Source organism: Macrotis lagotis, chromosome 1, assembly GCF_037893015.1.
Source record: "Macrotis lagotis isolate mMagLag1 chromosome 1, bilby.v1.9.chrom.fasta, whole genome shotgun sequence".
Taxonomy (NCBI): domain Eukaryota; kingdom Metazoa; phylum Chordata; class Mammalia; order Peramelemorphia; family Peramelidae; genus Macrotis; species Macrotis lagotis.
In genome coordinates this window covers 932550741-932576653 of record NC_133658.1, presented here as the reverse complement: position 1 = coordinate 932576653, position 25913 = coordinate 932550741, and the positions used below count along the sequence as shown (strand labels likewise).

Sequence of the window (25913 nt, the reverse complement as noted above, 5' to 3'; positions counted from 1 at the left end):
TGCAAATTTGAGTTACGCAGTTTTCTACTACCCCCCCATCCCTGCCCCCCCTCCCAGTGGCAAAGAGTTTTACAAATGATGAACATGTACATTTGTGCTAATAATGTTAACATACGAGTCATTTTGGCTAAGGAGAATTAGGGTGAAGGGGAAAAACATAAGCATGAGAAAGAAGGAAAAATATGAGAGAAGGTTTCAAAAAGAGGACATTGTACACATTCAGGTTCTGTGGTGTTTTTTCTTCCTTTGGATGAGAATGACATTGTCCATAACAGGTCTCCTAGGGTATTCCTTCATTTCTAAACTGCTGAGAGGAGCTGCGACCACCACAACTGCAATAATAAGTTAATAAAAAGTCTATACTCCTAGTGTACCCAAGTCCTTCTTAAGGTTCTTCTGTCCCACATACTTAGGGCTCGGGAAACTTGACATCTCCTAAAACCACAGATCCTGATTCATTTTGATTTACTTTACAGGGTCAGGGTCAGCTCAATTAGAGCCTTTCCCAGAAATCTTCACTAAGGAATCTGGCCCAGAAACTACAAATTGACTCACAAATCCTGACAGTTCTTCTAACATTAGAGATGTGGCCTCTGCCAGGGAGCACAGCAGGCCTTGGAGGTTTGAGTGTAGATGTGAATGAACAAAAAGGGGCTGATGGTTGGGAAACACAATGCGATGAATGGAATCACATCAACCACCCAGGTACCAGAGTGAATCATGTACACTTTGTAGAGTGTGAAGCCGCAACTGATACAGTAAGCAATGACAAAGATGCCCACCAGCAGCAGGATGGTTTGGGTGGCCTTGATCTCTGGAAATGTCCTTGGAGAGAGGCAAGTGTTGTGAATATGATGGACTCTTTGATGATGCCTGTACAATAAAAATACCTTGTAACCACTGGTGAAGACCATGCATCCTATAAACAAGATGTCTCTAAAGGAAGGGAGGAGGGCAAGCTCTTTAAGTGCCCTTTCCCTGTAGCAATAAAGGAGATCCATTCCGCCTCCATGGCTACTGTTGACACTCCTTGATTCTGTTATATATATTGGCACATTGATTTCTATGATCATGTTGAATATCCAGCAGAAGAGACATGATGGCCTTATGAACTTCAGAAGTCTGACTTTGAATTTCGCCAAGCTAGAGTGGCTGGGACTGATGGTGATGGCCTGGAAGGCACTCAGGAGGCAGGTGGTGCAGATGGAATGGCCCCGGCCAATTCGTTGAAGGTAAAATACCATTTTACAACCTGCATTTCCCAGGATGTAGCCTTTCTCTAAATGGAAGAGTACTAGTTGGCATCCCTGGGAGAGGAGCACCATGGAATTAGACAACATAAGTTGGACCAAAAGGGGTTCCATTGGTCTTGACCTGTGGCTGCTGAACAAAGTGAAGCCATAACAGCAGAGAAAGAGAGAGTTTCCAAAGACCCCAACTCCAATTTGAGAAAGGAAGATAATCCCCACTACTATGTTATATAGATACATGCTGGTGGAGTGTTAAGTAGGCATAGATGGAGATACCATGTAAGACATAAAAGAACATTCAAAAATTTTTCATGTGAATGAAATGAAGGCCCATAATTCACCTGTGCGGATAGTGATGGAAGAATGATGAATTGTTACCTGGTAGCCAAATGCCTTCAGAATTTCCTGAGTCCATATCACACCCTCATCTACATCCCTGAGCATAAACAGAATCACATCCTCTTCCCCAACCACCCAATCTGATCCACATGCATACTTATATCCCCATATACTATAGAGGGACTTATCCAAAATTCCATTTTCTACACTGAATCCTAGTGAAATAATGTATACCAGGGCTTCCAACAAAACCTAGGATTTTCTGGATGATTAAATAGTTGTAAAGGTAACACTGACTTTTCATTGGTCAAAAGAATTTGGGCACATGTGCTTTTTAGACAATGAGATAGATAATAGTACTAAAATTTTTTGGAATATGAATTCTTATCTGGACTCTGTAGAGCTGTGGGAGAATTTTCCCTTTGATGAAAAGAGCCTTTTTTCTTCTTTCACCTGAGAGCTCTCCTTCTTTTAAAGAGCTCATTCCTTCATGTATATGGTATGACTATTGGAATTCTAGTTGAAGTCCTAAAGGCCCTCAGAGTGGAAACTTAGATATTTAGAAACATGCAAGTTGCAATAGTTAGACATGATTTTCTCGTCCATGGGGATGATTAATAGGAGAATGTTTTTAAATTGCCTAACAAGTAGTGAGAAATAAGAGACAAGAACTCAGGAACTTAACTGTACCATATAGCAAGGACTCAGGGTAAGGATTATTAAGATCTTGTCTCAAGATTTTATTGGTATTAGCATACATATTTCCATGGGAGTTGGATCCAAAACAGTAAAACTTTAAACTGTGTTTGACAGATTCACATTTGCATGGACAGATTTCAATATTATATATTATTTTTAATGGTGCTTTTATTGGGAAGAAGGAGGCAAATCTGTGAGTCTAAGGTAAGGGCTGCCAGTCACCTAGGTCAAGATAACAGTCTTCTTTGAAGGGGAGTCAATAAGATTTAAGAAACAACTCTCTATGCTGACCAAGATCCACATGTAAATAGTTAGATGACACATACCATTTTTCTTTGGTGTCTTGATTACCATCAAAAAATTTTTTTAATTGAGTCACATAATTAGCCCTCAGTGTGAACAGTGACTTTATAATATTTTGAATCAAAGTTAATCAAAGGCATGATGTGAGAGACTTGTCTGACACTCTAGATAATTTTGATACAAATGGAAAAGTCATCTGAGAATCTGAGAAAAGACTGGATGTCTAGGATCTAGAAGTTGGAGCATGCATAGAGCAAAGGAAAGACTGGGCTATGGCAGAGAAAGGAGTGCCAAGGAGTGTCCTTGGTTCTCTGAACATCATGGAAGGGAGAATAGAGTCTGAGGGAAATAGACCCCAAAGTTGATTCTTTCTCCATCTTCCATCCCTATGATTTTCTACCTGCAGAAACTACAACAGAACCTTTAATTTTGTTTCTCAAAGTTTTCTAGTTCACTGAAATTTTCAGAAATGCCAAGAGTCCAGTAGTTAAATAGAATATTATTACAGTTACAAGAGCACAAACCTCTGTTTAAATATAAGGAGCATTGTCTATCTGTGGGCTCCTAGTAATTTTGACTGAATTCAAAAGTTTTCATTTCAAATAAGCTGTCTAGAATGGAAGAGAATTTTTAGTAGATTAGGGGCCATTTTCTTGATTACCTGGCCTTAAAATAAACTAATCAATGTAATGAATGCACCAAATGCGAATCTCAAACTAACCTATATATATATATATGTTATGAATATATGCATACATGTACACACATGTAAATATATATTATACATGCAATTGCTTGAGGGTTTAAAGTTGTGGTAAGGATGACTTTTAAATTGGACTTCCTGCTTTATGGTTCCAGGCATGAGATTTGAAGCATTTATTATTTTGAGGATTTTGGGGTGTCAGAATCTTTATTCTGGTTGTCTAATAAGTCAATTGATGTTTTAATGTTTTATAATACTTCTAATATATTGATAACTTTGATCGTCCTTATTGCTGTTTCTGCTTTGTGTTGAGGGAATCAATTAAAGTATCTGATGGACCCTCACATTTTGGCATTGTGGAGCAATATTATGCAAATATGAGATGGCATTTGAAAACTCATTATTCTATGGAGAATCATATCCACAATAAGCTGCAGATATCTTGAAAAGAAAACATGCTTAATGAAGACAGTCTCATAAGCATCATGAAGATCAGACTAAGAAAATTAGGAAAGGTTTTTCTTGCTTAAAAAGTAAACATGCACAATTCAAATGGCAGAATGGTTCTGGAAATACTCAACAGTGTTCCGTCATGGTGGACAGACTTACCTTAACCAATACTTTGAATGGTGAATAACTGTCTTGAAATACACAGAGAAGAGCCAATTTGCAAAATCAGAGAGCAACCAAATGAATCTCCAAAGAGGACTGAGAAGTGAATTCATCAGAAGGGTTTCAAGAATGACAGGCTCTGACGGTCACAAGTCAGGATTCTATAAAATTCCTAAGAGAATGAAACCCTGAAATTATTTATTTTGAATGAATGCAGTAGTGAGTATTATTCTTTGGACCTATCCAAAAGTTGGCAAGGGCTCTGATTAGGTTTGGGAAAAAATTGGTGAAGGGGAAAACTTCCATCCCAGTTTCTATGTCAGGGACACAACAATTTATTCAGACTAGAAGCAAGAGTGTTACCCTCTAAGGACAAAGGCTCGACAGAATACCCCACTAGCTTTTGTCTATGGAGCTGATCTGGCATAAAAGAATCTATCTACATGGAGTGTCATAGACCCAAAACACATAATGACTTGCTATAAACAGATAATGTAAAATCCTTGTTCATGTGAATAACATATCAAGAAATGTCTCACATGGAAATACTCAATTTCAACTATTATCTTTTCTTGTTACTAAGAATCTAATGAAGAAATGACTTTGCAGGTGCTGCAACAGGGAAGGATTTTGCAGAAACGCCAGAATCCAGGGCAAGACCAGAATGGAAGGTTTTTCTTCTGCTACCACTGTGTTAAAGATGGCTACAAATAGGACAATGCACCTAGGAAGAGAAAGAGAACTTGAATGGTTTAAAAATTATGGTTTATAGGATCAACTGGGATCAAGGAAAGGAAATGAGTGGTTACCCTTGTTCTCCCCAACAATAGCAATGGACTCATCAGTCACTCCTAATAGGTTTCTTCCCTCTCACAAGATTCATAGAAACATGATCTCAGACTATGAACCCAATGGCCTGGGACTCCTTGTTGGTAGTGATGAATGCTCCGCTCTCTTTGAATGGAAAGGAAAAGTTGGCAAGAGTAACAGAGGTCCCAACTTCTTTAGTCAACTTGAAGAGAATTCAAACTTTGAATTGCTTTGGGAATTTCTTAATTACAGTTTCAAGGAGAAAGATGGAAAAGGTCAATTGTATCTCAGTTGGCTAAAGGAAAATTCTTAGAAGTCATTAGAGAAACCAGTAACCTCTATCACTTTGCTCTTTAAGCTTGCTACATTAAATACTTCTAGAAGTCTCCTTTGACTGAGCTCAAGAACTGTCTCTGGCTGAGACTCTCTTGTTATTCAAACTGCATGAGCATAGTGGAATTTGTATTAGGTGCTTTGTTAACCCCCTTCCTCCCAATAGTGAAAAAAGACCCAGTAGTAAGACTGAACTAAGTCATATCCCCTATACTAATAGCATTTGAGAGAACATGGATCTAATTCTTCACTTATATATTGTCTCATTGAGGAGAATAGAGAGGGGACCATTGGTTCCAATTTTTTGCATCTTCTCTTGGGAAGAATTGAAATGTCCCTTGGAGAATGATGGGAGTCAAAGAGGCTAGTTACCCTTGGAGTCAGTCACCCAATCACTTTGCCCATGTTACAGCTTAAGGGACAGGCTTATCTCACACATGAGACCCTCTCTTTTTAAAAGACCTTAGTGAAAGATGATTCTGAAAATTAGGAATGCAGACTGCTGTCCTAGAAATTCTTGCACAAATTACTGTTGGGTTGCAATCATTATATAAGAAACATTTGAAGGTTTCTGTATTAAAGAAATAAATTAGAGAACTACACAGACCTGGATACATCAAAATCACTTTAGAATGCCCAGAACATGTAGTTGGTGTCAAAAAAGAGGAAGGATATTTGAAGGTTTGGAATTCCAAAATTCAACCCGCATCAATGGAAGATTTTGCTTTGATTCTAATCATTGCATTCTGTTTAGGAGTGAAGAACACTATACCCAATGGATTGGGAGACATGGCTTGCACAACTTCATCCTTTATGAATCTTGTGGAAAAAATACCGAAAAGAAGCATCAAGAGGTCAAAGAGACTCAACTTCTCAAGAAGATTCAGAGATCTTTGACTTTTCTTTGATACCAGAGAAGAGAATGGGAAGAGTTGCTAAGTCTGTAGTTTAGCAAGAGGACAAATAAGCTGCCATTGCATGAATGGAATATAGAATGTGTAAAAGGAGAGATTCATCAAACAAAAGTAACAGCAGCTAGTATTTCTAATTTTAAAGATAGGCTCTCTTTTAATCCTCGTTACACATCTCAGACATTGATAAGATTCTTACTCCCTTATTTAGGCAAGTATTGTTATTCTCTATTTCTTATTTTTTGCACAGCCATGGGGTTAAGTGGCTTGTCCAAGGCCACACAGCTAAGTAATTATTAAGTGTCTTGAGGCCAGATTTGAACTCAGGTACTCCTGACTCCAGGGCTGGTGCTCTATCTACTGCCCCACCTAGCCACCCCTGTTATTCTCTATTAACAAAATGATAAAATAGAATATTGCCTCTTTTGAGTTTATAGCAAAACACAAACTGGTCCATTCCTACTTTGCAACATTTTAATGTTCTTCTTCCTATTAAATATCATGAGATAGTGGCAAAAAGGCCGGAAGGTGCCTGAAGTCTTCCCTGTTGCTATTGAAACAATTTTAATTCAAGTCTCACAATGAACTCTATAGTTACAGAACCCACAAAAGGACATGGTGAAGCAAATTTCTAGGACAAGATAACTTGACGGGACTCCAGTGGAGGTCTGCCTCACTTGGGTAAAGGGGGAGCATGGCCCAGTGCAGGTGGTGTCCAGGTAAGGCTGCAGGAGGCCTCTCATATGAACAAATCAGCAACTTAGCTCCAGAAGACCTATCTCATCAAAGAATGAAGTTAAGGGAGTGAATGGAATGTTAGAAAAGCTAGATATGATAGACCTCTTGAGACCATTGAATGGGGTTGGAAAGGAGTATGCCTTGTCAGCAGCCTATGGCACCTACACAACAAATGTCCAGATATTAGGACACAAAACACTCACAATCAACTCCAGAAAGGCAGAAATAGTAAATGCATTCTTTTTGGATCATGACAAAACAAAAATTATACTTCATAAAATGCCATGGAAAGAAAAAATGAAAAATATGTAGAAGCTTGTTCATTTAATGCCAAAGAATGAGTCCTTGAAAGAGTAAATCATAGAAATCATGAATCTTTTCATCAAAGAGAATGATAGTTATCAGACAGACAACACACCAATATTTATGGGATGCAGCCAAAACAGTGCTCATGGAGAAAATGTGAATCTCTAAATGCTTCATCCATAAAAGAGAGAAAGAGTAGATCAAGGAATTGAGCACACCAATGAAACACCTGGAAAAAAAGAACAAATTAAAAATCTCTAATAAATACCAAATTGGAAATCCTGAAAATCAAATGAGGGATTAATAAAACTGAAAACAAGAAAATCATTAATCTAACAAATAAAACTAAGAACTGCTTCATGGTACATCTGATAAACAAAAAAGAAAGAAAACCCAATTCAGAGTATCAGAATCCAAAAAACCTGAAATTGTCACTAATGAAGAACAAATGAAAGCAATAAATAGGAGCTGATAAACCCAACTGTACCTATAAATCTTTTAATCTATGTTAATATTGGATTAATATTGAATTAATATTTGAAAAATATCTAAATTGCCCCAACTAACCATTGAGAAAATTGAATTCTTAAATAACTCCATTTTAGGAAAATAATGGAAACTAAAGAAAGATAATAAGAGGTCCAAATTTCTTTAGTAAAATTCCAGAGTATTGAAACATTGAATTATTTTGGATATTTCTGACTTAGAGTTTCAGAGGGAAAAATGGAAGAAATCAACCATACTTTGGACATAGGAAAAAACTCTGGGAAGACTTAAGGGGAACAAGCACTCCTCCCTCATTTCCTTCTTCATATTTTGCTATGATAGAGGCTTCTAGGAGTTCTGAGCATTTCATCAATGAACTCTTAAGGAAAAAATCCCCAAGGCTAGATGGATTAAAAATGACTTCGACTAAACATTGAAAGAACATTTAACTTTAGGACTATATAACCTATTTGGGGAAATAGGCAAAGAAAGAGGCCTACCAGTTTTTTTCATGACACCAACATGGTGCTGATGTCTAAACAAGGAAGAGCCACAATGGAAATACAATTACAGACCAATTTCCCAAAAGAACATTGATGCAAAATTTTTAATAAAACTTTAGCAAAAAGATGATAGCAATATATCAATATATTTTTATTGATAAGTCACAAAACCACCACCACCAACCCCATATTCTTGAATGGAATTAAGTATAATTTTCTGTCTCTGATTTTATTTAATATGAAATTTTATTTGATTTACAATTACATACAATAGTAGTTTCTACCTATAATTTTATAATGTTTTGAATTTTGCAATTTCCCCTCCACTTTCCTTACCTTCCCCAATTCCCCAAACTGAAGTCAGTCTGATAATCTTTACATTGTTTCCATGCAATAGGTTGATCCAAAGTGAATGTGTTGAGAGAAAAATCATATCCTTGAGGAAAAAATAAAAGATAGAAGATAGCAAAATTACCTAGTACTTAAAACACCTCATGTCTTTAATTGAACATAATAGTCACTAGTCTTTGTTTAAACTCCACAATTCTTTCTTTAGATATAGATGGTATTCTCCATCACAGATAACCTAAAATTGACCCTGAATATTGTACGGATGAAAGGAGCAAGACCATTAAGGGTGATCATCACCCCCATGTTGCTGTTAGGGTAGACAATGTTTGTCTCTTTCATTTTACTTTTCTGGATTTGACTATCAGAATCATTTTTTTTCATTAGAGGAGTTTGGTAGGATTCATTATTTGGCTAGTATTGCAACTAATTTTTTCAATATTAGAAATAGTGGATCTTTAATATTTGATTCAATTCATAAGGAAATTCATTTTGTTCCATAGTTTATTTGGTAGAAATCTCATCTATGATTTGTTCAATTACTTTTCTAAAATAGGACAATTTAAACATTCTGTTGCTTCTTCTGCTAATCTAGGCAATTTATGTTTTTATAAATACTCTTTCATTTCACTTAAATTTCTAAATTTATGTTCATATTATTGAGTAAAAACCCTCCTTATAATTGCCTTAACTTAATCTTCATTAGTGTAATATTCACTTTTATTTAGGATATTACTGATTTGGTTTTCTTCTCTGATTTCAAAAAATCAACTTTTCCAATTGTTTATCTATTTTGGCCATTTTTAAATGCACCCCCTACTTTTGTTTATTAAGTTAATGGGGTTGTTACAATCAATTAAATTTATTAATATATTAATATCTCCTTTAATTTTTGTATCCAATTGAGTTTTAATATGGTAATGTGGATGCAAAATTCTTAATCTAATACTAGCTAAGAGATTACAACAGGGGCAGTTTGGTGGCACACTGGATAGAGCATCTACCCCAGAGTGAGGAGGACCTGAGTCCAATTCCTGCCTCAGACACATAATAATTACCTAGTTCTGAGCTATGTGACCTTGGGAAAGTCATTTAATCCCATTGCCTTGCAAAAAAGAAAAACGAAAATGTGCTTACACCAATATATTGCAAAGACTATATTATGATCAAATGAAATTCATACTTGGAATACAGGTATGGTTTATCATAAGAAAACTACTAACATATTTGCTTATAGAAATGATAAAAGTAAAATATAATCATATATTTATGTCAATCGATGCAGACAAAGATTTTGATAATACCGTGCTTACTGCAATACCTATTTCTGTTCAAAACACTTCAATGTATTGGGATCAACTGATTTTCCCTTAAATGGACAAAAAGCACTGATTTAAAGCCAGTAGCGTGAATTATCTGTGATGGTTCTAAAGTAGAAGCCTTTCCAAGAAGATCAAGTGTGGGAAAAGGAGGGCAACTGTTAGCAATGTTATCTAACAATGAACTGAAAATCCTAGAAGCAAGGGCAGCTGGGTGACTCGGGGGATAGAGCACTGGGCCTGGTGTCAGGGCAATCTGAGTTCAAATCCAGCCTCAGACACTTACCTACCTCTGTGACCTTGACTAAGTCAATTGAATTCTCTGTCTTGCAAAAACAAAAAAGAAATCATAGAAATAATATGAACAAAAAATAGAAGGAATCAGAATAGGGAAGGAGGTGTAAAAACTAGATCTTTTGCATATGATATGAGAGTATACTTGGAAAATCCCAAAGACTTCACTAAAAAGTTAATTGCAACAATAGTTTTAGCAGAGTACCAAAACATAAAGGACGCACATCTGAATGATCGGCATCCCTATATATCACAAACAAAATTGCTCAGAAAGAGAGATTGCAAAAGATGACCAATTTGAAATGAATTAAAATGCCTGGGAGTCCACCTGCCAAAAGAAACCCAGTAACCATAGAAGCAAGATTTTAAAAATGCTATTTATAAAATAAAATCAGATTTAAATAATTGGATAAATCTTAATTATTCAAGAGTAGGCATGGATAATATAACAAAAATGACAAACAATGACATCCCAATTAAATTACAAAGTAATTACTGAAATAGCAACATAACAAAATTCATCTGAAAGAACAAATACAACAAAGTAATTGAAAAATTTGTAAAGGAAGAAGGTTTAGCATAAAAGATTTTAAATTATAAGGTGGTATTATCAAAACTCTCTGTTACTGGCTAAGAAATAGGAAGATAGACCAACGGAGATAATAGACATACCAATGATAGCAGCAAATAATTATAATGACCTTGCATTTGTAAAATATAAATAATGAAGTTTTGGGGGTAAGAATTTATTCGTTGTTAAAAATTGTTGGGGAAAAATGTAAAGCAGGGTAGGAGAGAAAGGCCATAGACTTATAAACTTGTAACTTGTCACCACCAGAGATCACTCAATGTACTCTGAGCCATGTACAAAGAGGCAGAGAAAATGAAAGAAACCCCTCCTCCCCCTGCCCTTGGGCTCCCTTGATGAGATGTGTCTGGCCCTTCCTGAGGACACAGCATCCCCACCTGCCTGGCCCAGAAGTTATAGCCTCCCCCACCCCTTCCCTGGATGCAAGCCTAAGACAGACACCTACACTCACCTGGACGCCCAGCCCAGAGCAGACAGGGACAGTCTGTGCTGCAGTTATAGGTGCTGGATGTCTGAGCTCATCCCCCTCAGAGATGTGATTATCATGTCACACAGACTGAGTGTCAAAAAGAGATAATAAAAATTCCCAATAGTTAAGGACTTAAAAATCTGAGAGTATAGTTGCCAGAAGTGTCACCGTCTGATTAGGGAGTCAGTGATGTCACTTGGGTTTCTGGGGAACGTTGGCCCCTTGAGTCTATCAGGGTCAGCAATTAGGACTGAGTGATAAGTGTTCAGTCAGAGACTACAGCAGCTGGGAGAGACACTCTGATGAGCTCCATGGAGAGAGCTTGTGAGTTAGAGCCTGGCAGGGCCAAGTAGGGGGCACTGAGGATTAGAGAACCAGGCTGTCTGAGGCTATTCTGTTATATCTGTTTTATCTGTTATATCTGCTATATCTGTTCTGGACAGTGGGCCTATCCAACTTGAGCTGCACATGAGATGGTCAGACCTGGGTCATACCTGGGTCCTGCTCACACCCTCCCCTGTGAAGGCCTTGAAGGCCACACTTTCAGGGATGATTCAGGTTTGAATGAAGGAAGTAGACCTAGTATATGTGAAGAGGCAGAAAGGACCATCAGGTCAAACCATCAATATTAGTGATGAAGGCTCTCTGTCCACACCATTGTCCACACTCTCTGGTACCCGAGTGAGCACATGGTGTGGTGGGGAGAGCCCTGGGCTTCAGGTCAGGAAAGCCAGGCTGGAGGATCTGCTCTGATCTTGTTTTATTTCTCTGCTCTGAATCTGAGTGTATTCCTCTATGGAACAGGAATAATCTGACTGGCACTATCTCCATCATCCCAAATTACTAAGAGGAAAACCTTTGTTAACCTCAAAGCACGATGTCCCTGTGAGCAACACTGTGTAGACTCATTTGGTTCTGGGACCTCTCCCCTCTGGGAATTCCTTCCCATCCTATAGATTGACTCATGGTAGGGTCTCCTAGAAGTTAGCCAAAGATGCTCCACCCTACATGCTCCAGGCCTTTGTTTCCTCTGACAACATGAGAAGACCAGAAACTCAGTCTCACAAATGATCAAGTCCTGTCCCCTCCTTCTCAGGCATTTCCATTAAGACTTTTTTACTTATTTTTCTAGGCCTGTTTTGGTACATGCCAAAGTATATACTGGCATTTCTATGTCAGGAAAGGGTTTCTAAAGCATTTTACATGTATGATCTTGTGGGAGGGAGGCCCCATGTGACTCTCTTTTGATTCTAGCCAGGGCTTTTATTTTTAGGAAACCACAGAGTTCCAAGTTTTATCATTTATGGATCACCTCTTCTGATCCCAAAGACAGGATTGGCAGTTTCATGGCTGATGTGATTCTCCTCCTTTCATTCTAACTGAGAACCTCTCCAAGCCTTCCCTATGTCCATAGGTGAACAATCTTGACCACACCTTATGGGGACTAATGTGCCTTTTAGTTTTCCTTTTTCCCCAGTTTGGAAGAACTACAACCCCCACTGTCTTTGGGGCCAGTGAATGTCTTCTCAGGGCAGCTTGCTTTCCTCCTCCAGCTCTGGAATTTGACAATCCCTTAGAAAACCAGTTGGAAACTCTTCTTATGTGTCATATAACTGTAAAGGTTATAAGTTTAAAAAGGAACATTGCAGGAAATCACCTCAGATTAATATATAGATCTATATTTCTGTAAAAGATCCAGAGACAACCCATGCACCTGACATGCTCAAATGGAGAGCCACATCTGGCCTCCTTGCAGTGCCCACCCATCTCCCTGACCTGCAGGACAGGACATAGACTTCTTTCGCAATGCCCTGTGCATGTCCAGGTGACAAAAGGATATAGCCATAGAATTCTTATTTTGTCATTGTTATACCAAATTTCCATTGGATACTCACTGCCATGAACACTACTAAAATCTGGGAATTCAAAAAGAACCAGAAATTACACCTGGTCCTTAAGGAATAAATCCTCTAATGGGGGAGGAAACCACATGCTGTAGGAAATTCCAAAGTCTAGGTGGAGTGCTATTTTTCCATGGAGAAATGGCTCAGATATATTTCTTATGCCTGTTTCTAGGGATTTGTTCAGAAAGAAAGTTCTGAACTAGAAACCCAAGGTTAAAAGTTTCGGTGGTAGCTACATTGACCCCTGGTCAGGGAAGTCCCAGCTTCCTGATCCACTATGCACTCCCAAGTGATAATATGACTGATATAAGGATCAGTCTGACTATTGGTCTTGTCATGGACACTGTCAGACACAAACATTTTATTTGTGTTTTTATGCATTTTATTTTCCCCATTTTCAATTAAAAACACATTTTTTAGATTTTTTTTTTGCAAGGCAAACAGGGTTAAGTGACTTGCCCAAGGTCACTCAGCTAAGTAATTATTAATTGTCTGTGGCTGGATTTGTACTCAGGTACTCCTGACTCCAGGACTGGTGCTCTATCCACTGTGCCACCGAACCACCCCTGAAAAGAATTTTTTATGCTCATTTTTAAAACTTTAAAATTTAAAAATTCTCTCCCTTCCTCCTAGTTCATTCCCCAATTAAGAAAGTAGGTGATTTCATATTGGTTATAAATGTATATTCATGCAAAACTTTCCATAACAGGCATATTCTGAAAGGAAACAACAAAATACCTCAAGAAAAACAAAATTAGAAAATTATATTTCAATCTGTATTCAGAAACCATCAACTCGTTCACATTCTTCATCATAAGTCTTTCAGAATTGTCTTGGGTCACTGGATTGCTGAGCAAATCACTCACAGTTGATCATCCCCCAATATTGCCGTTATTTTGCACACAGCCCGTTCCATCTTGCCTCAGTTCATCCCACATAAGCTCCCTCCCGCCTCCCTCACCTCCACATGTGGAACCAATGCCAGCTAGGGCAGTCCCAGAATAATGCTGATTTTCCCAAGAAGATGTTCCCTTTTAAGGGATCTTTTGGTCCTGCTGTAACCCCAGGGCTCCTTAGCTCTCCCTCTCATACTAAAAGTTTCCCACACACTGTATTTAGAAAAAGCTTCACTAGGGTTTGCCTTCTCCATCTGAGATCAAACCGCAGTTATGGTGGTGGTCCTTGAAGTAAGAGTCCATGGATGAAATAGAATTGTGGTCTGAGGGACTGCCCCTTTCATGGGGAGCTCTCTTTGTAGGCATGAGAATCTTTTAGTGCATAAATGGGAAGTTATGACATCAACTTATTGTCTAGAGTGACTTTCAGTATAATTTCCTTTCTCTGTTTGTCTCTTTTTAAATTTAAATTTATTTTAAATTATTTTTTTTTAAATTTTAAGTTCCAAATTCTCTCCATTCTTCATTTGACCCTACCCTCCAATGAGAATGCAAGCAATTTTATATTACGGATGTGCAATTATGAGTGGCCTATTTTCATATTACTTAGGTTGTGAAAGAAAACATGGACCCCAAAAATTGAAAAACAAAATAAAAATCCTATACTTAAAAGCTCATTTATTTTTCATCAGTTCTTTCTCTGGAACTAGATCACATAAGTCTTTCAGAATTAACTTGTTTGGAATAGTGAAATAATTCACAGAACTTCATCCTACAATTTGAAATATTATTTTTAACTATTTTTCTTGAGGTTTTTTGTTGTTTTCTTTCAGAATATGCCTATTATGGAAATTTTTGCATGAATACACATTGATAACCTATATCAAATGGTTGACTTTCTTAATGGAGGGGTGGACTAAGAGGAAGGGAGAGAATTTTTTAATTTTAAAATTTCTTTTCTTTGTAACTGGAGAAAATAAAATGACAAAAATACAAAAATAAAGTGTTTCTATCCGACTGTGTTCATTATAAGACCAATAGTTAGACTTCTAAAACCTGATATCTGTCATATTATCACTTGGGGTGCATAGTGGATCAGGGAGCTGGGACTTCCCTCACTGGAGGCCAGAGCACCTACCACTGAAATGTTTGACCTTGGGTCTCTGGCTCAGAACTTCCTTTCTGAATAAATCCCCAGAAACAAATATAAGAAATGTGTCTGAAGCATTTCTCCATGAAAAATAGTACTCCACCTAGTCTTTGGAGTTTCCCATTGCATGTGATTTCCTCCCCCAGTAGAGGGCTTATTCCTTGAGGACTAGGATTAATTTCTGTTTCTTTTTGAATTCCCAGCATTTGGCAGTGTTCAGGGCAGTGAGAATCCAATGGATATTTGGTAATGATAATGATAAAATCAGAATTCTATGCCTGTTTCCTTTTGTCATCTGGACAAGCACAGGTCACTGTGTCACTATGTCCTGTCCCGCAGGTCAGGGAGATGGGTGGGCACTGCAAGGACACCAGATGTGGCTCTCCATTTGAGCATATCTGGTGAATGGGTTGTTTCTGGATCTTTTTACAGAAATAGCGATCTAGATCTCTATATGTCTATCCACAGATATAGTTCTATTAATGTAGATATAGATACAGAAATAAATAGAGATTGATATTTTAATTGAAGGTGATTTCCTGGAATATTCTGTTTTGAACTTAATAAACTTTCCAGTAGAGTTTCCAAATGATTGTCTAAGGGATTGTCAAATTCCAGAGCTGGAGATGGAATGTAACCTGCCCTGAGAAGACATGCACTGGCCCCAAAGACAGCAGGGGGTTGTAGTTCTTCCAAACTGGGGAAGAAGGAAAACTAAAGGCCCATCAGTCCCCATAAGGAGTGGTCAAGATTGTTCACCTATGGACATAGGGAAGGTTTTTGGGAGGTTGCTAGTTCAAATGAAGGGAGGAGAATCAAGTGTCAGCAGTGAAACCGTCTTGGGAATCTGCCAATCCTGTCTTTGGGATCAGGAGAGCTGATCCATAAATGATAAAGCTTAGAGCTGTGTGGCTTCCGAAAAATAAAATCCTTGATTAAAGTTGAAGGAGAGCCACATGTGACCTCCCTCCCACAAGGTCATAGGTGTAAAATGCTTTAGAAACCCTTTCCTGACATGTAAATGCCAGCTAGATACCTTGGCATGTACCACAGCAGGCCTAGAAAAATACTAAAGTAAAAAAGTCTTAGTAGAAATATTTGAGAAGGAGGGGACATGACATGATCCCTTGTGAGCCTGAGTTTCAGGTCGTCTCACATGTCAGGGGAAATAAAGGCCTGGAGCATGTAGGGTGGAACATCTTTGGTTAACTTCTAGGAGACCCTACCACGAGTCAATCTACAGCATGGGAAGGAATTCCCAGAGGGGAGAGGTCCTGGAGCCAAATGAGTCTACACAGAGCTGCTCACAGGGACATTGTGCTTTCAGGTTAACAAAGGTTTTCCTCTTGGTAATGGGATGATAGAGATAGAGCCAGTCAGATTATTCCTGTTCCATAGAGAAAAAACACTCAGATTCAGAGCAGAGGAATAAAACAAGATCAGAGCAGATCCTCCAGCCTGGCTTTCCTGACCTGAAGCCCAGGGCTCTCATCACCACACCATGTGCTCACTCACATACCAGAGAGGGTGGACTGTGGTGTAGACAGAGAGCCTTCATCACTAATATTGATGGATTGACCTGATGGTCATTTCTACTTCTTCATATACACTAAGTCTACTTCCTGCATTCAAACCTGGATCATCCCTAAAGGTTGGCCTTCAAGGCCTTCACAGGGGAGGGTGTGAGCAGGACCCAGGTGTGACCCAGGGGACTGTCCATCTCATGTGCAGCCCAAATTGGAGAGGCCGGTTGTTGAGCACAGATGAATAACCTCAGACAGCCTGGTTCCCCATTCCTCAGTGCCCCCCACTTGGCCCTGCCAGGCCCTAACTCACAAGCTCTCTCCATGGAGCTCATCAGAGTGTCTCTCCCAGATGCTGTAGTCTCTGACTGAACACTCATTACTCAGTCTTAATTGCTGACCCTGAAAGACTCAAGGGCCCCAAATTCTCCAGAAACCCAAGGCTCATCAGTGACTCCCTAATCAGATGGTGTCATTTCTACTGTGGGTGACATGATAATCACGTCTCTGAGGGGGATGAGCTCAGACATCCAGCACCTATAACTGCAGCCCCGACTGTCACTGTCTGCTCTGAGGTGGGCGTCCAGGTGAGTGCGGGTGTCTGTCTCAGGCTTGCATCCAAGGAAAGTGGTGGGGGAGGGAGTCTGCAGCTTCTGGGCCAGGCAGGTGGGGATGCTGTGTCCTCAGGAAGGGGAGACACATCTCAGCAAGGGAGCCCAAGGACAGGGGGGAATTTTCTCTTCATTTTCTCTGCCTCTGAGTACATGGCTCAGAGTATGTTGAGTTATCTCTGGTGGTAACAAGTTCAATCTTTTTGAGGCTCTGTCCTTTTTCTCTGATACTGCTTTTCACTTTCTCCAACAATTTATACCAACGAATGAATTCTTATTCCTAAATCTTCATTATTTACACTTTTCAAATTCAAAGTACTTATAATTATTTGCTGCTATAATTTGATTTTCTATTCTTTTCATTGATTTATCTCCCTATTTCTTAGCCAGTACCAGAGAGATTGGATAATACCATCTTATAATATAATTTAAAATGTTTTGCTGCAAAACCTTCTTCCTCTCCTTATTTTTCCATTATTTCCTTTGTTGTATTTGACGTTTTGTCCCTTTAGATGAATTTTGTTATGTTGCTATTTCATATTTATCAATTTATTTTCTAATTTAATTGCGATATCATTGCTTGTTATTTTTGTTATATTGTCCATGCCAACTCTTGAATAATTTAGATTTTTCCAATAATTTAAATCTAATTTCATTTTATAAATAGTATTTTAAAAATTTTGCTTCTATAGTTCCTGGGTTTCTTTTGGCAGGTGTGCTCCCAGGCATTTTAAGTTATTTTAAATCAGCAATTATTTACTATCTCTTTCTGAGCAATTTTGTTGGTGATATATAGGGTGCTGATGATTCATCTGATTAATTTATGTTCCAGTATTTGGCTAAAGCTATTGTTCCAATTCACTTTTTAGTTGAGTCTTTGGGATTGTTCTAATATACCATCATATCATGTGTAAAAAGACACTCCCTAGTCTGATTACTTCTATTTCTTTTGTATCACATATTATTTCTAGGAATGTTTTTTGTTTTTGCAGGGCAAAGAGTTTAAGTGACTTGGTCAAGGTCACAGATCGAGGTAATTATGATATGTCTGAGGCTGGATTTGAACTCAGACTCCAGGGTGGATGTTCTATCCACTGTGCCACCAAACTGCCCCTGTTCTAATCTTTTCGCTAGTATTATATTTAGAATTTTGCGTCCATGTTCCTATATTAAACATTAAATTGGATCCCTAAAAATGAAAGGAGACATTAATATAATCATAAAATATTAATTAATATAATTGAGTTTAACAATCCCATTACCTTAATAAATAAAACTAGGTGTTGGATTTGTAAATAACCAAAAGAGATAAACAATTGGAAAATTTGATTTTTTGGAAACAGAAGAAAACCAAATCTCTAATATCCAAATGAAAGTTAAATATTCCACTAAAGAAGATGAAAATAAAGTAATTAAAAGGAGATTCTTTGGCCCAATTGTATGAACATAAATTTAACATTTTACATGAAATGAAAGAATATTTATAAAAACATAATTGCCTACTTTAGCAGAAGAAGCAATAGAATGTTTAAATTGTGTATTTTTGAAAAATTAATGGAACAGATCATAGATGAGATTCCTAAGAACTAAGCAACAGGACAAAATGAATTTCCTTGTGACTTGTATCCCATATTTGAAGATCCACTATTTCTAATATTGAAGGAAATTAGTTGAAATAATAGACAAATAATGAATAGCTCTAAAGCAAAATCAGAGAAAGAAAATTATCCCTAATTTCATTTGTGAATATGAGGGTGACTTTGTGAATATGGTGACTTTATAAATAACAATATCTTAGGACTGTCTTATGTGCTTGGTGTGGCTAAGTAGTTCACTGTTTAGAAAACTGGGTTTGAAATCAGAAAGACTCACTTCCATGAGTTCAAATCCAGTCTCAGGCACTTCTTTGTTGTCTTATTGCCTTGGGCAAGTTTGCCTCAGTTCTTTATCTGAAAGGTGAGCTGGAGAATAAGGAAACCCTCTCTAGTATCTTTGTCAAGAAAACCTCAAAGGAGGTCACAGGGTCTCAAATGACTCTCCAACCAAAAGTTGTTCTTTCCAATTGGTTCCTGTAGTGTCCCAGAGTGAGCCGAGGTTCTCACTCTGATTCTTTTTTTCGTTTTCCCAACTATGGCCATGGGCCCACAGAGAATATTTTTTAAAAGAAGACATTTCTTTCTGAGTCTACTTGACTCATCTGAAAAGTCAATATAGAAATTTGGAAGGTGGAAGGTAAGAGTTATCACAGAATGTGGTTCATATTCTAGATCATGATAAACAGAGTTTTCTGTCTATATGCCCTTAATATTTCTTTCAAAAAGGCAGAAGTCCTGGTGTGACACTTTGCAGGGTGAGGTACAACATGGATATATTCATGGAGAAATGGGAGTCCAGGATAAGAGATAGAAAAAAAGTTGGACTGTCTGAGACCCATTGACTTTTCCAGTATTGAACCACTTCCAATAGAAATGCCAATGGCTCTGAGAAAATGATCCTGGTGATATGACTAAGATTTTTTGCTAATATTTTAAAAAATATTTTGCATCAATATTCTTTAGGGAAATTGGTCTGTAATTTTCTTTTCTGTTGTGGCTCTTCCTTGTTTAGACATCAGCATGTTGGTGTCATGAAAAAAACTGTTAGGCCTCTTTCTTTGCCTTTTTCCCCAAATAGGTTATATAGTCCTAAAATTAAATGCTCATTTTTTTTTTTTTGCAAGGCAAATGGGGTTAAGTGGCTTGCCCAAGGCCACACAGCTAGGTAATTTAAGGCCACACAGCTAGCTAATTTAAATGCTCTTTCAATGTTTAATCTAATTCAATTTTAATCCATCTATCTAGCCTTGGGGATTTTTTCTTAGATTTCATTGATGGAACTCCCAGAACTCCTAGAAGCCTCTATCTTAGCAAAATATGAAGAGGGAAATGAGGGAGGATTGCTGGTTCCCCTTAAGTCTTCCCAGAGTCTTTTCCTTTTTCCAAAATACTGTTGGATTCTTCTATTTTTGCTTTTGAAATTCTTAAGTCAGAAATAACCAAGGCAATTCGACATTTGAACACTTGAAGTTTATTACAGCAGTCTGGACCTCTTATTTTCTCTTTTTAGTTCATTTTTTCTTAAATAGGGGTTCTTTAAGAATTCAATTTCTTCACTGGTTAATCTGGTCAGTTTATATTTTTTGCAAATATTAATCCATTTAACATGGATTATGAAATTTATAGGCATATAATTGGGCAATTAGCTCTCATTTATTGCTTTCATTTGTTCTTTGTGGGTGACAAATTCAGTCTTTGGGATTCTGATAATCTTAATTGGGTTTTCTTTCTTTTTTGTTTATCAAATGAACCATAAAGCAGTTCTTTATTTTTATTTATTAGATTAAAACTTTTCTTATTTTCAGTTTTATTAATCCCTCATTTGATTTTCAGGATTTCTGATTTGGTATTTAATTGGGGATTTTTAATTTGCTCTTTTTCCAGGTTGTTCATTTGTGTGCTCAGTTCCATTGATCTACTCTTTCTCTATTTTATGGATGAAGCATTTAGAAATAAACATTTTCCCCATGAATATCGTTTTAGCTGCATCCCATAAATTTTGGCGTGTTGTCTTATATAATGAGTGCAACCCAACAGTAATTGGTGCTATACTGTCTAGGACAGCAGTCTGCATTCTCAATTTTCAGAATCTTCTTTCAGCAAGGTCTTTTAAAAAGAGAGGGCCTCATGCATGAGTTAGGACTGTCCCCTAATCTGTAACATGGGCGAGTCATTGGGTGACTGACTCAAAGAGATTTCTATCCTTTTTGACCCCCATCATTCTCTAAGGAACACTTTAATTCTTCCCAGGAGAAGCTGCAGGAAATTGGGACCAGTGGTCACCTGTCTGTTCTCCTCAGTCAGACAAGATATGAGTGAAGAACTAGATCTATGTTCTCTCAAATGCTATTAGTTTAGGGGATATGACTTTGTTCACTCTTACTACTGGTGCTTTTTTTTTTACTATTGGGAGGAAGGGAGATAACAAAGCACCTAATACAAATTCACTATGCTCACACAGTTTGAATAGTAAGATAGTCTCAAGCAGAGACACTTCTTGAGTTCACTCAAGGGAGACTAGAAGTCTCTAATGCAGCAAACTTAAAGAGCAAAATGATGGAGGCTACTGGTTTCTCTAATGGCTTCTCAGAGTCTTCCTTCAGTCAGCTGAGACTGAGTGGACCTTTTCCATCTTTTTCTTGAAACTGTAATTCAGAAGTTCCCAAAGCATTTCAAAGATTGAATTCTCTTCAAGTTGAAAATAGAAGTCGGGATGTCCATTACTCTTGCCAACTTTTCCTTAGCACACAAGCAGAGCAGAGCATTCATCTCTACCAACAAGGAGTCCCATACCAATGTGTTCAGCGTCTGAGGGGGGAGAAACCTATTAGGAATGACTGATGAGTTCATTGCTCTTTTTTGTGAGAACTAGGGTAACTTTCTCTCATTCCCTTTCTTTGATCACAGTTGATCCTGTAGACCATAATTTTTAAACCATTGAAGATCCTTTCTCTTTCTGGGTGTATTGGCCTATTTATAGCCATCCATAACACAGTGATAGCAGAAGAATTATCTTCCATTCTGGTTCAGTCCTAGATTCTGGTGTTTCCATAAAATCCTCCCCTGAGGCAGCACCTTCAAGATCATTTCTTCATTAGATTCCTAGTAGCAAGAAAAGCTATTAGTTGAAGTTGAGTATTTGCCCTGTGAGACATTTCTTGACATGTTAGTCATATGAACAAAGATTTTATATAAACTGTCAGTTTATGTCAATTCAATATGAGTTTTGGGTCTGTGACATTCCATGTAGAGAGATCCTTTTATGCCAGGTCAGCTCAATGGGATATAGGTAGCTGATGCATCCTGTCAAATCTTTGTCCTTAGAGAGTGAAACTTTTGCTCCTGGCCTGAATGAATTGTTGTATCCCTCAGATAGAAACTAGGATCGAAGTTTTCCCCTTCATCATTTTTTTTCCCAAACATAATCAAATCCCTTGCTAATTTTTGGTCAGGTTCAAAGAATAATTCTCACTTCTGCATTCACTCAAAATTAATAATTTCAGGGTTTCATTGTGTTATATGACAAGTGCTCAAAAGTAGGGATTTTACGAAATCCTGATGTGTCCCCATCAGAGTCTGTCATTCCTGAAACCCTTCTGATGAATTTACCTCTCAGTTCTCTTTGGAGATTCATTTGGTTACTCTCTGATTTTGCAATTTGTCTCCATAAGAACCTCCACCATGTCTTTAAATGCAGCTACTCACCATCTGAAGTACTGGTGAAGGTAAGCATGTCCACCATGATGGAGCATGGTGGAGTATTTCCAGAGCCACACTGCCATTTGAATTGTGCATGCTTATTTTTTAAGACTAGACCCTGCCTCTAGGAAGACCTTTCCTAATTTTCTTAGATGATCTTCATGATGTTTATAAGACTGTTTCATTAGCCATGTATTCTTTTCAAGATATCTGCAGTTTATTATGGTTATGAATCTCCATAAAATAATAAGAGTTTTCAAGTGCTATTTCATATATGTATAATTTTGCTCCACAATGCCAAAATGAAACAGCCCGTCAGATACTTTAAATGATTCCCTCAATACAAAGCAGAAACAGCAATAAGATCAACCAACATTATCAGTACATTATAGGTATTATAAAACTTTAAAACATTGTCTTATTAGACAACTAGAATTAAGATCCTTACAACAAAAAAATCCTTACAATAATAAATGCTTCAAATCTCAAGCCTTGAATGATAAAGTAGGAATTCTGATTTAAAATTCATCCTCACCACAAATTTAAACCCTCAGGGAACTGAATGTATTATATACATTTACGTTTGTGCATGGATGCATACAGTCATAATATACATAGCTTAGATGAGATTTTCAATTTGTGCATTTCATTACATTGATTAGTTTATTTTAAGTCTAGGAATTTAAGAAAATGGCCCCTAATCTACTCAAACTTCTTTTCAGTTTTAGATGGCTTATTTGATTATTATTACTATTTTTTCCAACACCAACAACTCTGTCATGGGTGGATCTCATTCTTTATGATAAGTCCATCACAAAAGTTATTTCCATATTTTTCCACCCTTGCCATTGCTGATCGCAACTCCCTCCTTTCTTATTTCTCCACTACCATGTACTCTGTTTTCTCTTTCCTTTCACTATGACTCTGCTGTATGGTCGTTGAGTGGTGCAGCAGACAGATCCCTGGTCCTGGGGCTAAGAAGCCCTGAGCCCCCATACCACCACCCCTTAGGCCCAGAATCCACCTGACCCTGTGGTCCTGGGCAGGCCTTCCATTCCCAGCCCCTTGCAAGAAGTAAGAAAGAAAATGTGTTATATCTGGCCACTCTCACCCCATGGTCCATCCTCTCCTCCTTTATTCACATCCCCACCCCTTCCCCCTGCTCCCCCCTCCTTCTTACTCCAGATGTCTATACCCCATTGAGTATATTTGCTGTTTCCTCTCCTAGCCATCTCTGATGAGAGCAAAGGTTCTCTCATTCCCCGTTGCCTCCCCCCTTCCATATCATTGCAATAGCTCGTTGTAATAAAAAAAAAATCTTATGTGAAATATCTTGGACTACTCCCCCCTCTCCTTTTTCTTTCTCCCATTCCATTTCCCTTTTTTTTTCTATTGACTCCATTTTTACACCATATTTTATCTTCGAATTCAGCTTTCTCCTGTGCTTCAACTATAAAAGCTCTCTCTACCTGCTCTATTAACTGAGAAGGTTCATATGAGTATTATCAGTGTCATTTTTCTATGCAGGAATACATGCAGTTCATCCTCATTAAATCCCTCATATTTCCCCCCCTCCTCCAATCTCCATGCTTCACCTGAGTCCTGTATCTGAAGATCAAACCTCTGTTCAGCTCTGGCCATTCCAAAGGAACCTTTGAAATTCCCCTGGTTCACTGAAAGTCCATCTTTTTCTCTGGAAGAGAACATTCAGCCTTGCTGGGTAGTTCATTCTTGGCTGCATTCTAAGCTCTTTTGCCTTCCAGTATATTGTATTCCAAGCCCTACAAGCTTCCAATGTAGTTGCTGCTAAGTCCTGTGAGATCCTGATTGCATCTCTACAGTATTTGAATTGTGTCCTTCTGGCTGCTTGTAATATTTTCTCTTTGACTTGGGAGTTCTGGAACTTGGCTATAATATTCCTAAGGGTTGGTTTTTTGGGATCTCTTTTTGGGGAGGTCGGTGGATTCTCTCCATTTCTATTTTGCCCTCTGCTTCTAGAATATCAGGGCAATTTTCCTGTAGTAATTCTTTGAAAATGATGTCAAGGCTCTTTTCCTGATCATGACTTTCAGGTATTCCAATAATTTTCAAATTATCTTTCCTAAGTCTGTTTTCCATATCAGTTGTTTTTTCATTGAGATATTTCACATTTTCTTCTAATTTTTCATTTTTTTTGGTTTTGAAGTATTGATTCCTGATTTCTGGTAAATTCATCAATCTCCCTGAATTCTATTCTTTGTCTGAAGGATTTGTTCTCCTCAGAGAGTTTTCTTATCTCTTTTTCCATCTGGCCAATTTTGCTTTTTTAAAGCATTCTTCTCCTCAATAACTTTTTGAACTGTTTTATCCATTTGACCTAAGCTGGTTTTTAGCATGCTATTTTCTTCAGCATTTTTTTGGATTTCCTTGACTAGGCTGCTGACTTCATTTTCATGTTTTTCCTGCATCTCTCTCCTTTCTTTTCCCAGTTTTTCTTCCAACTCCCTCATTTGATTTTCAAAGTCTTTTTTGAGCTCTATCATAGCCTGAGCCCAGTTTCTGTTTTTCTTGGAGTCTTTAGATGCAGGAGCTTGTGCTTCCTCATCTTCAGACTGAGTATTTTGGTCCTTCTTGGGCTCATTTGCAAAATATTTCTCAATAGTCTTCTTTTTGTTTCTTTGCTTGCTCATTTTCCCAGCCTGGGCCTGGTTTGGGGTGTTTCTTGAGCTTTTGGGACACTCCCACAAGGGTCTCAGTGTGTGCGGCTCTGTCCTTCCTCCTGGTCTGTGAATGACCATAAGCAACCCCCTCTGCCAAGGGGCTGATGTGGAGGGGGGGCTGCTGTTCTATGGGGGAGCCTAGACTGTGGTCATGATCTGGATGTGGTCAGAGCCCCAGAGTCCTCTTCCAGGGGCAGAGGACAAAGCTAGGCAGTCTCTCTTCACTCCCCTCCCTCAGCTCAGTGGGCTCCTGCCCTGGGGGCTCCTGCTTACTGGCTTTGCCTACTTCTGTTTCCTGGATCAGGGCTGGGGAAAGAAGATGCTGCTTGCTGTGTGCCCTGAGGGCTAGGCTCCACGTGCTCACTCTGGCAGAGGTCCCCCGCTGTTCCCCCACTTTGTGCCCGGTGCTCCCCGGGGTGCAGCTCAGGAGACTCCCCCCCTGCTGTGAGCTGAGGCTCCCAGCGCCCTGGGGCTGCCTCCGGGAGGCTGAAGTTCTTTGGCTCTGGCGGGCCACCCCTCTGGCCGGCCGCCCCTCTGGCCCCGGGGAGCAGAGCCTTTCTGCTCTTTTCCAGGTTACCTTGAGTAGGAGAACTGCCTCACTGGGTCCCTTTGTGGGTTCTGTCTCTGGAAAGTTTAGTTAGAGTCCTTAGCTGATGAATTTTATCAGAGAGCTCCTAAGACTCGATCCCTTCTTGTTGCCATCTTGGCTCCGCCCCCCCTTATTTGATTATTATTATTATTATCATCATTATTTTAGTTTTTTTGCAAGGCAAATGGGGTCACACAGCTAGTTAATTATTAAGTGTCTGAGGCCGGATTTGAAC

The 25913-nt window shown here is 38.4% G+C and overlaps 1 protein-coding gene across 1 annotated transcript; it reads right to left on the bottom strand.

Annotated features, from left to right (window-relative positions):
* Positions 1-578: 578 nt before the first annotated feature.
* On the bottom strand, positions 579-1490 carry LOC141510173 (vomeronasal type-1 receptor 1-like). Its single transcript, XM_074220213.1, has one exon. It carries the CDS (start codon positions 1488-1490, stop codon positions 579-581), a length of 912 nt encoding a protein of 303 aa, XP_074076314.1.
* Between the last annotated feature and the right edge of the window lie 24423 nt (positions 1491-25913).

Excerpts from the sequence above, each read along its gene's own strand:
- LOC141510173 (XM_074220213.1), bottom strand. The coding sequence starts at position 1,490 with ATGTATCTATATAACATAGTAGTGGGGATTATCTTCCTTTCTCAAATT.